This window comes from Opisthocomus hoazin, chromosome 2 (genome assembly GCF_030867145.1).
Source record: "Opisthocomus hoazin isolate bOpiHoa1 chromosome 2, bOpiHoa1.hap1, whole genome shotgun sequence".
Classification (NCBI taxonomy): domain Eukaryota; kingdom Metazoa; phylum Chordata; class Aves; order Opisthocomiformes; family Opisthocomidae; genus Opisthocomus; species Opisthocomus hoazin.
The window spans coordinates 94664077-94679600 of record NC_134415.1 but is presented as its reverse complement, the minus strand read 5'-3'; the positions used below and the strand labels follow the sequence as shown (position 1 = coordinate 94679600).

The window sequence follows — 15524 nt, the reverse complement described above, 5'->3', positions numbered from 1 at the left end:
GCTACTTGTTTTACACAAAAGGTCATGTGCTGTCTTGATGGTGGTGCAGATTAGGGACTGTTTTCTGTAACCTTCTTGAAACTGTATTAAGATCGGAAATTGTTTAGGTGAGTACGGTATTCTAATTGCATTTTAAAACTATTTTCTGTAGAAGCAACATGCAGTGTTTTAAATAATGCCAATTATTCTGCTATTCCAGTCCCCTTCAAAGCATCCATGGTTTTGAAGTGAATGTGAAGAGATTTGTATCTTTCTTCAGTTTGTAGATTTGATTATTCTCTACTCTTTGACTATTATTTATTAATTTATTTCTGTTTTTCCCATACCATATTCTTGTGGGAAGTCCAAACCAAATTAAAAAGTTCTGTTTTGTTCAGATTCATAATTCAGAGACATTAAGAGCAAAAGAATTTGTAGTGATTGATGAAACAGAACCTCCTGTATATTTCAGATTCTTGTGGTTCCACTCATGGCCCAGAACATGGCCATGCCACTGGGACATTCTATCTTACCTTCTGTTTTCCTGAGATGAAGGAGGGAAAAAATGGAAAGAGCCAAAATGGAGAAGAGCCAGAAAGATGGAGATGGGGGTACAGCAGGGAAAGGGATGGCAGGGCAGGTTGTAACTGCTCAGGAAGACTGAGGAGAGATTTTCAGATGTAATTCACCTAATATTATGGTTGGTTCAGGCCATTAGAGGACATCACAACCTTAGCTGAAAGGTGGATTTGAACTCTTTTTCTACAAAATTCAGTTCCACCAAGTGCAAGTATGTTCTTGACTTGCAGTGGTGTCACAGACTGACACACTGCTCTGTTGCTGCAGCTTGTTCTCTGGCTGTTCTTCCTTTTTGATACTGTGACATTTCTTTTATGCAGCTAGCATACCATGTTCGCATGAATGACAATCTGTTTCTGGAAACTTTACTTTGTAACAGTCATCAGGGTCCCACATGGGCCCCTGCAGGTACATTTATATCAGCGTTCTGTAACAGGTCCACCAGACACCTCAGTCATTTGCCAAACACACTGTCTGTTAGGTTTCTCAGTGCAGATGCTGTTTCAATGGGCTATGTTCAGATCTTTTTTGACTTTGAACATAATTTGATCTCCGATTGGGCTGCTGTTTGTAATTATTTTGTAAGTTGATGCTTCTGCTTCAAACTTCATTGCTTTAAACTTCTATGATATCTCTGTAGTTTGGGTGCAATAGTTTCCTTTTGGAGGACTCAGGCAATAAAGTGCACTTCTGGTCAGTTTTAGCTTTACTGTTCTTAGGTCTTTGGCATAGCACAGCCATTTGATAAAATCACCTGTACTTCTTCTAGGGTACTTAACTCTTAGATATCCAACTCAACTGTAGAATATAAATAAGCCTATACCTCTCCCCTGCTTGTCAATTCTAGATAGTCTTACTGAGCCGTGTTACATAAGAAATGATGCCGAAGAGTGAAAAATCACGTGCTTCTCTTGCCCTGTGTAAATCTTCCTGTATTTTCTTCAGCTTTCTTCTAGGTCATTTCAAATCCTGGCATTCCCAGATTCACCATTTCTCGATGGCATCCTGGTAGCACAAGGAATGAGGCCGGCTGTAAATGTCTGTGTGCTTGCCAAAAATGGTCATGCTATAGATACAGATTTTAGCTTCACTTTGCATTCTCAAGTATCTTTTCCTTTAGTTAAGGTCAGTTGTGCCATTGCCAACTGACACATTTGACATTTTCAGAACAATCTGGATGACAGGTTCAGCCATGCACAAACTGTGACTTGCATAGCAGAGAACTTTCCTCAAACCACCTTGAATGGGAGTCAAGCTATTCCAGATTTAGGTATAGGAGGCCCTTGGACTTGGGTTAGCTTGGTATGACCTAGTATGTTTCACTAAATAATAATAATAAGAAGAAGAATAAGAATAAGAATAAGAATAAGAAGAAGAAGAAGAAGAAGAAGAAGAAGAAGAAGAAGAAGGCTCAGACCACAGATCTTTCTTCAATAATTTGTTTCAGATGATATCATAACTTTTATAACAATTTTCCTGTACATAATCCTTCTTGTATATTTTTTACATTCTTTTCTGCTTCCAGAATTAAAAGAAAAACTACTTGGCTTCTGATGGTCAATGTATAGTTGAGTCCCTTTCAGGTTTACTTTGCTTTTTCGTGTTCTGTCATGATGCTGCAATTTTCACACAAGCTGCAGAAGATTTTTGGTTTCAGAAGGATCTTTCTAAATGTAATTGTCTTTAGAGTTACTCCTGGCATGCTGAATTTTAGAGGGCCAATCTTGAACTGCGTATCACTGCTTCCCAGCACCAGTTTCACTGTGACACTCACAAGTTCTAAACTGCCTCTCTGAAGCTCTTAAAATCCTGTCTTTTTATACAACTGTGCTGCTGTAGCACTTGAAAAAAAAAAAAAAAAACAAATTTAAAAAGTGAAAATGTCTATAAAACTAGTGATTTGGGGTTTTCCAGAAGCGTATAATGGAAAATTAATGGAAAAGTAAAATTTGAAAGAGAAACTATATTTGTTCACAGTCATACCCATTTAGTTTCTGTAAAGCCTAATAAGATTGTAGGAAGCAAGCTGTTCCATTTTCTGTTTTGTCATGTTTGAGTCAAAGGACTAATTGCTTCTAAAATTAAGCTTTACAGCATGTATATAAACTTTTAGATACCCTGTGGTATACTCATCATTTCATGATATTTTATATTTTGTATGATTTTCAATAAAATACTTTGCTTCTGTAATTTCTCACATATTCAAGCTGAATAGCCAACTTTGTTTTCATATTGTTAAATTCCATTAATCCGTTCAAGATTTATTCTACATATGTATTCCACATAGTTTTAAATACATTAAATAAGAACATAGCACTGCTTGTCTATCCTGTGTAATTTTCATGAAGTGATGATATCCTACCATGCCTCTGGAGTCTTCCAGTTAAAATTTATAAGACTCTGATGTCTTAAAAATGACATCAGAATACCTCTGAAAGTTGGGAGGAGATTATGGGATTTGGTGACGTAATTGTAGTGGAAAGCTGGTGTTTTATGAAGATGCTAGAATCATTGAAACACCATATTTTGTTGTCTTGTTTCGTAGTCATATCTAAGGGAAATATTCATCCATTTTACGCAACTAGTTTGTGAAAACATTATATTTATGTGACATATAAATATTCTCCTAAAGATTTTTTCTGTACAATAAAATGTAAGATTTTTTTCCAAAATAATAATAAGTAGACAGATAAAACACTTCTTCCTAAACAAAACGCAAAGGTTGGTTTAGTTGAACATTTCCTTGAACAGTTAAACAATATTCAGCCTCCAACTATGAAAGAGGAAAAATAACTGCATAGTTAGAAGGAAACCTGTCTTCTTTACCATTATCGGTTTTTATTTATGAAAAGTATACAGAGACTTTCATTCGCTGGATGAAACTGCTTCAGCAAGCAGATGTCACTTTTATTTCTTATGCATTTTAGGCTGGCGTTCCAGCCAGCTTTGTCCTTTTCCTCACATAGGGCAGTGCCTAGAATCACTCCTTTTGCTCTGTAAGGTTTTTGATTTGTCTTGTTTTTCATGGCTTTTCTATTTTCTTTTCAGCAGACAAATACAGGCTTTGAGCACGTGTTGCGTTTTCAGTTAGTCTGAAACCCCCTAGGTTTACTTCTATTGAGTCTTTTTTTCTGTGTGACTCTGAACCTGGAGCAGTGGATTCTGTCTCTGGCTTTGGAGGAAGGACTGAACTCACTGAAACTGAAGACGTTTGTGGTGCACATAGAGCCATTGGTTGCAGGCTTCCTGAGCTGAAAAGAAGCTTTACTTTGCCTGGAAAAGGGAAGGGGGTTTTCTTCTCTGAAGTAATTAAATGTTGGTAGTGAGTAGGGCAGTGAAGTAGACTGGGAGGTAGGAGAACACAAGAATGGCAATGCTATCAGACCAGAGGTCTGCTTCTGACAGTGGTTACAGCAGACATTCAGGGAAGAGATTGGAGATGTTTCCAGGAACATTCCCCCAGTATCCACCAATTTGGGCTATCTAAGTTGGTAGATGACTATTTTTACGTGTGTATCAGTGGATTTTGCTATCATATGGGTTTTTATTTTCCGTTCACCCCATACAAGCTTTTAGCTTTCACAGTACCCTGTGGCAAGCAGTTTAAATGCACAGTGTGTGATAACCTACTACTTCAATTTGTTTTTGGACCACCCATCTGCCACTTGGCAGTTGCATTTGATACTTTCCATCCCTAGTGCTGGAAGAAATGATTTTAGTAAGTCAAGCTGAATGTGAGACAAGGTTATCATGCTTTTAGAAAGCAAAAAAAGCTGTGTGAGATGAAAAGCATGTTCAAAAGCTTCTTTTCAAAAATGAATGAATTATGATTAGTACTAATAAGCATGTATCTTGCATTACTGTCAGGATTGTGTTTGGTAGAGCCACTAAAGCAAAGTGATTGCTGTTTATTTTCAGTACTTCGGTGCATTTTCTAAAGATATGTACATTTCTGTCAATAAATCTTTTGAAACTCATATAGCTCTATTTTTCAGCAACCCAATGTTTTCTGATGTGATTTTAATTAATAGAGAACTTTTTATTGTTGTTGCTATTCAAAACTTAATTTTATTACCTTGTATTGTCATTATTTACCTGTAAAAATTTTATATATATGATGTTTACTTTCAAAACTTGCTTAGATTACTAGCATTGCTGTATACTTTATGACATTTCCTGTAGGATGGGAATATTATTTTTTATGTCAACAGACAACGTCTGTTATTTTGATGATACAGTTATTGCGTATGGTACTCCTACACTTGCTTGTGGTAAATGAAGGAAATGCACATCAGACAATGAAGTGATGTTATGAATGTGTTACCTCTCGCCTTTTTGCTAAAAACAGAAGCTTGATATGTATAAGAATGATCCGGGGAACTGAACTGAAATCTTGAAAGACAGACAAGTCTGCCTGTGAACAGAACACAGTTCTGTCTGGAAAGGCTCATTCAAAGATCAGCTGCAATCCAAGCAGGGTTTCTGGTCAGGAGGAGCTTCCTTACCACTTTTAAGAACACTTGAAAAGAAGAAAGAATATGAGAGCTCTTTTCTGTCCTACTCTTTGCTTTTATTTTGGGCAGTAGCTACTAAATGGGGAAACTGATGGGTTGACAGCTTATAGTCTTCCTGCTTTTTTAGGTTGTTTTTCTGATGTGTTAGAATAACTTTGATATGGTACTTGGTGTTCTGGTTATAAAATCTGGATGCTTATGTGCTAAGACCTCCACCTTTGTCATTGTCTCAGTTTCTACTAGTAATTAGTGGATGCGGTCCTGTGCAGCCTGCTGTAGGTGAACCTGCTTTGGCAGGGGGGTTGGACTAGATGATCACCAGAGGTCTCTTCCAACCCCTAACATTCTGTGATTCTATGATTAGCAGCTCATTCATAACCACATTTAAATTATCATGTGTCTTCCATCTTTTGACTCCCTGAAAGCTAAACAGAACATGGATAGAGAAATAGAAGTCTTGAAGATGGGGTGGAAGGTGAGGCAGAACAAAGTATGTGGTACAGTCTGTTGTCATTTTTTTGTGATTGATTGGAGTTAAAAGTCAATGTAAATTGTGTTAAGCTTCCTTTTTGGAGGGAAGCATACGTCTGAAGGAGCTAAAACCTGGGGTTTTTTGCTTTGTAATTGAATTGACAAGCCTCTTTCCTCCTCTTTCCCATAGTTCTGTTTTCCTATGAGTTTACAGGAGTGGAGGCAATTCCTCCTTCTCAACCAGGAAAAAGAAACCCAAAACTTTCTCTAATACTGAACTATTCATAAATGAGAAATGTCATTAAATTATTTTTGTTGTTAATTATCTTTATTATTTATTATTTTATTTACATGCTACTGTCTGGTCCAGAACTTTACTTTTTTAAAAATTAGAAGTATGCTTAAGTAGCACATTTGATTTGGAAGGACCCACATTATGACACATATTTTCACAATCTTTGTTTCAGATTCTTTTCTGAAAAAAAAAATAAAACCCCAACATATTTTATGCTTCAGCTTGTGAAAAATTGATTTTTTTTTCAATTCTAGAATAGATTTTTAAAATAACGTATATGACAGAAGCAACAGCTGAAGTTTATACCTTCTAGATTGGAGTAAAATAGGTTTATAAATTCCCATTATCCCAAGAAGGTTCATACATTCATTTTTTGGCCGTTCTCTCTAAATTAGATTTCTCAGTGGCTCGTATTTTAGCTTTCTTTAACAGGATAACAGGCATTAGAATTTACTTTTTAAAGCTTTCTGTGTCTTTGCTATGTTACTTGCAAGGCAATTGTTATGATTCTTACTTCAAAATGGAAGCTTGAATGCTTTACTGATGGTATATTTAATTTGTCACAGTATATTGTGGAAATCATATTACTGGCTAAGAATACTATTGCTTAAGATGGCTTGGGAATTTCATGTAATTGAGTGTGTCGTATTAACGACTAGTAACAGATGACCCTGCTAAATGATATGTGGGAGAGGCACGACGCATTGATGTCTTGGGGATAAGCATCTTCCCCCGGGGTGGTAGAATTTAAAGTGCTTGTTCTCTCTGCTATTGAAAGTATTTTCCAGGGTATGCCAAATTATTGTGTCTGGGCAGAGATCATTTTTGCAAAATTCTTACTGTTGCTGCTGAAATCTCTCTAGCATGAGGCTGGCTGGAACATCTAAAGTGTTGTCGACAATATGTTGCTCAAGACTGAGTCACTGCACACGCTGTAGATTCATTTGTTCCAAGAGTTTAGCTGATGGTTCCTTCTCTGGAATTTGGCTTACACAAATGTTAGTAATTCCTTGACCCTTTCCACAGGCACGTTTGGTCTCGATCTGTAGGCAGAGTTGTTGAATCTTAGGGAGCTACTTGAGAAGAAAGTGATAGTCAGCACGAATAAAGATGACACAACTAGAATTTCATATCCCATTGAATAAAAGTTCAAAATACTTTGAAAGTTTGGGCAGGGAGGGTGATATAAATTTAAATAAGAAATTGTAGGTGCTGTGAATTTTGCTTCAGATACTGAAAGAGGGTATGAGTCACTTTCCACTTTCCTGGCAGGTGAATATTGACATGGTTAATGAGGATTATGATTACTGGGAGGGATGTTAGGGAAATACGCATTTCAAAATCACAAAACAAAAAGCAATTAAAGAGAAATGCTAATCAGCTAAAAACTGAATCCTGAGTCAGGGCAGTTTGTAAGGTATTACCTTTTAACCAAATACAATAGTATTAAAAACAGAACAAAAAGATTCCTGATAAAGTCTTTCCTACATGCCTGCCTTAAATATTTTAGAGATGCTTATCAGCATGATATTTAAACACTACACAGCAATTTGAGATCACCTCTTTTTTCCTACTGTGTGCTTTCTTATAAGATGGGTATTGTTAGTTTTGTAAATTTTAATGCTCCACGTAGAGGTTATATACATGCTTGTGGAACATCAAGTTAAAAGACTTTCCATGTTGTTTTGAAATAAAATCACGATTATACAAAAGTACAGGCTGCACTCTGAAAAATGTTTGTCTTGCGTTTAGGACTTAGACGCAGCAATGAGTAGCCTGGATAGGGATTTCTCAGAGCAAAATCAAAGGGTTAAAAACAGAATTCCCTGTGAGAATTAATCTTCTTTGTTCATAAAATGTGAATGTATTGCCACTTGAGGAAACAATTCAGTCATTCTTGAAATATGTTTCCATTAATCTCTGACTCAGACTGGACGGGTAGAGTAAAACAGTGTTGATTTCTTGAAAACTTAGGTTTGCCAGCATTACCTTAGCAAGCACAAAATTTACTAAGTGCTGTCACTTAATAGCATTTCCAGCCAGTCACTTCTTTTTTATTTTTCATTATGATGATTTAGAAACTTTTTTCCTAAAACATGATGCTGACAAGTATCTCTCCATTTAGGGACTTGTTTTTATAATTATGTACCTGTTAGGACAACTGTAGTGTTAAAATACTGAAAACAGTTTCAGAGAAGCATCCCTCCTATATGCAGGCATAGTGAGCACAGAAATAATTCTTTCATCTCTGTGGACATCAGTGGTTGTGTTTAGTTTGTCACTGCTTTGTTGTTTAGTCCCAGATCCACCTACCTCTTTGTTCCAGGTGGAGCAATCCCTCCTGCTTCCAGAAAGTCAAGGCACCAAGTGCAATAAATTTAAAAAAAATGTAAAAAAAAATAGTTGGGCTAATTGACCATAAAACAGCACATCCAGGATTATGTATTTCTAGAAACATGTAAATCAAGCTTAGACATTTTCTAACAGACATGCTCCACTTGAAACAGTTTGAAGTAGTTTGGGTAAGTCCCATGTTCCGTGTTACATGGAACATGAGCTTACGCTCACACTGTGGCCTCCTAGCCCATGAATCTTCATTTCCTTGCCCAGATTTCAGTCTGCACATGTACCTGCCTGTACCAGCAGCCTTCTGCAAGGAAGCAAGGGGTACTGGGACTATGTGCTGAGATGATGCGTTAGTGTGTGATAGGCCGTTTCAAGGTACATATATGCTCTTTGCCTGCTTCCACCTGCTCTGAAGAATCTCTAGTAGGCTTGGCTCCATTTGCTCCCTGAGGAGTGCATGGGCCATTTTTGTTGGAAATGGCTAGATGGCAGATTTGGTTCTGTTCTGTCCTCCATCCTCCTGAACAACCTAAGTGATCACAGCCCAGCAGCTGGTGGTGCTGCAGTTCCCACTGCCTCTGCTTCCATTGAAAACCAGTGCTAGCCAGGCTTTAGAAGTTCCTGTTGCTTATTTTGGTCTTCCCTTGATGCTTCTCTGAAAAATATGCATGTAAAAGAAGAGAAATACCAACTTTTAATGCTTGGCCTTTCAGTGAAATTTGAAATAGAATTTCTTGGGATATAGAAAAGACACCTAGCTAGCGTAATGCTGTATCCTTGCGGAATAGTAAAAATTTGCCAAGAAATGGAAGTTGCAAGGAAAAATTTATAAGAAGCAAATGTGTTAGGATATGATGTATTGAGGAGATTTGGGCAGGACACTTTTCTGCTGAAGTAGCCATCTTCTAGAATTGTCAATTTTATCATTTTCTGAACAACAGAGGTGTATAAACACTCATCTTACCAGCTTGATTCAAATTTGTGTCAGTGTATCAGTATTTTATATAACATTATGTTATGTATAATTATTTGTTGCTATATACATTTAAGCTTGATATCCTCATAGGACTAAAAAAGCCTAAACAGGTGTTAACTAAATTATAGGGATAGAAAAGGATGGAAGCTTTTTGTCATTATTCAAACGTAGTGATGCTTCTAGATTAATTTTAATTAATTTTGCCAGAATTTTCAGCATTTCAACATTCCATTCTAAACCAAAAAGAAGTTTTGCCAAGTTAGAGCTGTTTCTGGCTTATTCCAGAAAGCGTACAGGTGTTGCTGATGCTTTGTCCATAGCCTACAGAAGTATCTGAGTTGCATGAAAGCAAATACTGGTTGCCATGATCAATGGCTCTTTCTTTTAATCTAGTTTGTATTTGCACTGTTAAAGTATTTTCTCCATTCTGTAGGTCCTTTGAGACATAAAAGGAATAAAAGCTACTTGCCTGTACTCAGAAAGTAACATCAGTCTTCTGCATGTAAAAATTCCACCCTAACAGACTGCATCACTAGAAATATGAGTTGCAGCTGGTAAATGGGTTAAGATTTGTAGAGAATTTCTTTAAAGCAGGTATTTATTCTCCTGTTCTTGTTTTATATTGCTGTTGTTGAGGGCATTGCACTTAGTATATCACTTGGGATTCTTTCTGAATCTGCTTGAATAACCTTCAGAAATTGCATCCACCAGTCTGTGAAGGCTACTTCAATTCATCGTGTTTTCAGATCCCTACTTTTTTGCCCAAAGATTTTCTGAAGACCACGGCTGCAAATCTGTTCAATAAGAGAGCAGTGGCTTGGAATTTGATCCAGGGCCATCCGTTCTGTTGCTTTGCAAAGAGGAAGTCTAATAAAGGTCCAGGGACCTGGAACACAGATGGCTTTTTAGCATTCTGACTGTCATTGCTGCCTACATTTTTGAGCAGTTTCCTGTAACATATTAGTACTGGGTTTTATGATACCATTGTGAAGAGGACAGGTTAGAGAACGTCTTCCCTGCTCTCAGATTGTGTAGTAGGCACGTGTGCTGTTCCAGGTGGTCACCCTGTAACGTAGGAGAAGCTTGGAGAATTAATTTCAGCCAAAAGCTTTGACACTTCCTGCATTCTGATCCTTGCTGATGTAAGTATATGAATTCTGATTAGCAGACCATCAAATCCAGCCAGGAGATCCTTGTACTCCTTGTTTCCATCTTACATAAATCTCAATCTTATATAATTAAGCACTTCAGAAAGATTACTTAACTTTGAAAGATTTGTTTGGATTGAGAAATCATAATAACAAAATAACTTCAAAAGTTAAATTCTAAAATGAGATGTGCAAAATACATCTTACTGCTAAGAAACGCATTTCCAAATACTTGGTGAGGAAAAATCAGCAAGGAGTGATCTCACAAAAAAATAGTATCCAAAACCCATATTGCACACCCATCTCATCTGTGAAAAGAGTGATTATCTTAAAATTCTTTCTGGAAAACAGTGTTAAATTTATTTAAAGTTGTTATTAATATATTCTGGAATTGTAGTCTGTATATAAGGTTTGCTTTACAGACATGCCTTCTGAACTTTCTGGGTAGACTGGCTCAGTGTGCATGCACGTGTGTGTGTACACGTATGTACACCGCTCCTCGCTTACACACATTGGTGAGCAAGATGAATAGGTCTGTTGCCTGACTGCGCACCATTAGGTAACAGTAAAGGTATTTCTCTACAGATTCTGTGGCATAAATTTGCATTGGTAGTAATTGCATTAATTAGTGCTACAAAAGACGTGTAACAAAAGGAATGGAGACGCATTTTGTCCAGATTATTAAATGCATTTGAAAGGTGAATAAGCCTTGAGCCAGAAAATGTTCTGGACTGATTTTTTTTTTTTTTCTGGTTTTACAAAACAGTATTTCGAAGTGCATTTGTCCCCTGAAAAGCAATTACTTCAAAAATTATTTCCTCCTTGCCATCAGACTTACCCTTTCTGTTCAAAGTTACTTCTTTATGGCTTAAATAATTTTCCTTTGGTGCGGTAATATTTGCAGAGGAAAGATAGTTAGTTAGCTTGTGGTTTCTATTATCTGTAATCAATTAGATAGTTTACTGAGTTGCAATTAGTTGCACTTTTCAAGACCCACTGAAAGTAACACAATTGCTGAACTGCTTGGAAGAGCCTGAGGTTACAGGGCTAAGTGAAATGACATAATTTGCCTTTCTAAAACATTTTCTATTGATTCCTCATACAAAAGGAAGATCTGAGTGAATTTACAAGGCCAACACTTAAGAATCAAACAAAGTTTGTACTTCTAATATCCAAATTACAGGAACTAAAAGCATAGAACTTTCTACATGGTATTTTTTCTGAGCACAATCATACTTTATCACGGTAAAGAATTTCAGACAGATCCTCTGCTTCTGAGGATCTAGTTTAGAATGGGATGAATCACATTCTGAAAGACCCCAGGACCTACTCAGCTGCCGAAACTTCGACATCTAATACCACACTGGATGCCCTAAGGTTCTCGTCCTGGCTTACAGCTGCTGCCTCCTGTGTAAAGCTCTTCTCATGCACATGCCTTGGATGTGCTTGGACATCCAAAATGGCAATAGATATCTCCATTCAAGCAACTGAGTCCCACCCGCTGCTTCCCTCTGTTGATTAAAACAGGAACCAATGATAACTATGTCAGCTTGTTGATGCCTGCGTTTGGTCAGATAACTCCTACGCTGAAAGTCTTAAGATCAAACTTTATAGGCCTTTAGAATCATCTATTCCCTAGAAATTCAGGAAATCATTAAGACCAGTTATTTTCTCAACTTAGAAAGCTGTGATTTGTCTAATAAGCAAAATAAATACATTCATCTCACCAGTGTTAGTTAACAGTCAAAACAATCGGTGTATAGGCATGGTTGTCCTAGAGTCAGATGCTTGGTATTTGAAGAAATAGGCACTGTCTTGTTACCTCTGATTTAGAAGGAGGTTTTCCTTAATTATACAATTTGATTTAATTGGACTTCAAAAGTAAGAAAATACTTAATATTGTCCTTTTTTATTTTTTGCTGTCTGTTGTGATAAGAATGCTAGTATTGAATTCTTGGCAGCAACAGCTTTTGGACTGCAAGTTTTTCTTACCAGGTTTCAGAGAGGCAGAACTGGTGCATGCGAGGCTAGGGATAATATTTTTCAGCAATTTACCTAATTTTCAAGATGTCTAGGAAACTCAGCAAAATTACTTTGCTACATTGAGGCTTTGCAATAGCGTGGCTGCAGTGTTGTCCCTGAGGTGGGAGGTTGCCTGAAAGACATCACCCTAAGGATATTCAACACAGATTTTAGATTTAAGAACTACCAGCTCAGAAAGACGAAGTGAGCAATCCCTGAGCCACCATCTACTGCAGAGGTGGATGGTAGCAGCCTTACCTGGGGAAGGTAGAAGTGCTGTCTTTTTGTTAGATTCTAGCAGAATCAAAAATGCTTTGCATTATTTGTCGAAACAACTGTTATGTAATAAATTTCGCACTTTGGAAAGTCCAGCAGTATGCAGTTTAGGATGGGTAAAATGATTTGATACTAATTCGTAGACTCGTGTCGAAGCCTAGACCCATCTGGCTTTGTACCACAGGCCTAAACAGTTGTTCAGGCTCACTAGAGCTATCACTCAATTTTCTAAAATATGTAATTAATTTCCTAGCAGGTGTGATTCTACCTTTCAGTTCTGATCTTGTAGCTACTGTAATTGCAGCCTTTTTCAGACCAAGGGCATCTCATATTATTGGTAGATTTTGAGGGCACAGAATTTCATTCCAGAAAGACAACGTCCAAAGTTTTTATTTTATTTTATCAGTTGTTGCCTGTGTACGGCAGAGATTCTGAAAGCTTCATCTCGAAATTGCAGTTTCCAAACACAGGACAGGTAAATTTATATTAGACAAAGCTGTAAGGCTTTTATTGAATTTGTAGCTTGGTCAGGGAGCTTATTTGACAAATCGACTGTTTCACTTTGTAAACGACTGAGATATGTAGTACTGGCTTGTGTATTTTCTACTGAGATAGAGAATTTGGACTTTTTATTTGCTTACTAGAGGTGTCACTTGTATAGATGATTGTCTGTATTTGAGAGTAAAAAGAATTCTTTTTTTACATGTTGTTTTATTTCTCAGAAAACAGGAATCCACCAGTTTTAATTATATGCCTACCCCAAAGCTTTTGTTGTTGTTTATCTATAGATCATGATTGTATATCACAGTCTCTGGATAAATATCCAGGTACAGAAGACCTCTTTCACTCATGAGCAGGAGGTTATGTTCGCTTTTCATTTGGTAGTATGATGGAGAGTTAGTTTTTTATCAAAAAAAGGAAAATGTTTCTTAGAAGTCATCATACTGAGCGTATAGCTGTTCCAATTATATAAATACTACCACAAATTTCAACGTTATTCCTTAAACTGTTGCCTGAGGTGGTGGGCTGCAGAGGCTTTTTCACACTGTGCTTATGTATCGATTTTTCTTTATTCCCAGATCCAGGCCATGTATGACATTACCCAATATGAGAATATTTTTCCTTTGTGCATGATTCTGGAACAACTTCTTCAAAATGAGACAGAAGAATGTAACGGTTCAAGCTCAGACCATGATAGAGAAGAAAAAGTCGAATTTCTGAAGAACCTTGATCAAATTATTCTTCACCTCTCAGATGAATTCCCTTTGTTTACTTTATATTTATGGAGAGTGAGTGTTCTTTTGAACGCAGCTCAAATACAAATTGATTAAAACAAGCAGCCTACTTATGAATAGTGCCTTTGTTGTGAGATTGCATTCCAAAATTTTTGAGCCAGATGGGAAAATCGTCATTATTGGAAAACACTTACTTTAAACTACTATGCTATACTGCAGTTTCAGAGATAATACACATTACTTCCAATGTAAAGACAGAAAAAATGTAATAATCCAGGTGCTGTTTTGGATAAATGCTGTTACTCTTGATGGAAAACAATATATTGGTGTTTGCATACACAAACAACAAATGGCAACAAAGAAAGTTGTTTCAGGTGACGTTTAAAATAAGTGCTGGGAATTTTAAGTCAAGACATAACATGTGTGTAGAGCTTTCAAGTCGGGAAACTAATGCCTGTTTTTTAAGAGTCACATAGCTTCTTTGTGCTTTAGAGACAATGGCTGGTTGGCAGAAATAAAAATATTTATTTTTAAACCTGGTAATTTATCACTACAAATTCTTATAGGACAGACTTAGTTTCTGGTTTAATCGAAAGAGTCATTACCAGAGCAAAATAAAATCTGGTGCTTAGTTTTACAACTTTCATACATTCGTTGTATACTGCTTGGCTTTACTTCTGTATGCACAAGTGTAGGCACAGGAGGCCTAATTCACTCCAAGCTGAGTAATGATTTCAGAGATTTAATCTGGATAAATTTAATTCCTTTAATGATTACTTTAAACCTTTCTGTTCAACATTAATGAATATTGATAAAATCCCCTTTTTATATTTATGTATCATTTGATTTTAAAATTTTTATTTCTGTGTGATGGAATTATAGTAATAATTAAAGTAACATATTTTAACAGAAATCATCTTAAACATGAAAGGCCTTCAAAATATGAGTTCAACGATATTTTAGCTGATCCAGAGTCTTTGATAAATTTATAGGGTAACTATTATGATGAACAGTGTTTTTTTCTAATAGATAAACAACATTTCAGTTTTGTTATGTCTCCAAGTAGTACATAGTCACCGTAAATACAAAACATTTTTAGCATTAGTCCGCATCCTTCCCCTTGCACTTGTTTCATCAGATGTATTTTTATGACAGAAAAAATCTCTGAAACACCACTTTTTTAATACTATAAATAATTTATCTTGTTAGTTTTAATGCATTTATTTCAGATAATAAACCTTTGTTTTCTGTATGTGTAAAATACATTAATATTTACAAAACAAGTTACTTTGATGTTGAATTGGCTCCCCAAAGAGCGATTCCTATACTTGTTTAGACACTGGCCACTGCTCTTTCTTAAACTTCTTATTTGGTGTCTTCTATGGTAACGTTAGTTTAATGCTTTCTTTTAGCAAACTTTATTTCAACACAAACATATTTGATCTGCAAAACAAGCGTTCCTGAATATTCACATTAGAAAATCAGAGAAGTTTAGCCAAATTAAAGAAAATAAAGTTAAGTGAGTATGTAAGTCTCGTAGCCACTCAGGAACTGCTGTGCCCTTTTTCTTACTGCTTTACATTTTTGCTTGTTTCATTAAGGTAGAGGATTAGTTCTTCCACCTCCCTCCACAGCGCTGAAAGCATGATTATGAAAAGAGCAGGGAAAGGAATAAACAAAAGG

The 15524-nt window shown here is 36.4% G+C and overlaps 1 protein-coding gene across 1 annotated transcript in view; it reads left to right on the top strand.

The window, feature by feature from the left end:
- MEI4 (meiotic double-stranded break formation protein 4) overlaps nucleotides 1-14403 on the top strand; it is a 93004-nt gene extending 78601 nt beyond the window's left edge. The window contains exon 5 of the mRNA XM_075444997.1: nucleotides 13686-14403. Coding sequence (XP_075301112.1) covers nucleotides 13686-13937 — 252 coding nt within the window. The 3' untranslated portion in view covers nucleotides 13938-14403. The remainder of the gene's footprint in view (nucleotides 1-13685) is intronic.
- Nucleotides 14404-15524: the final 1121 nt, after the last annotated feature.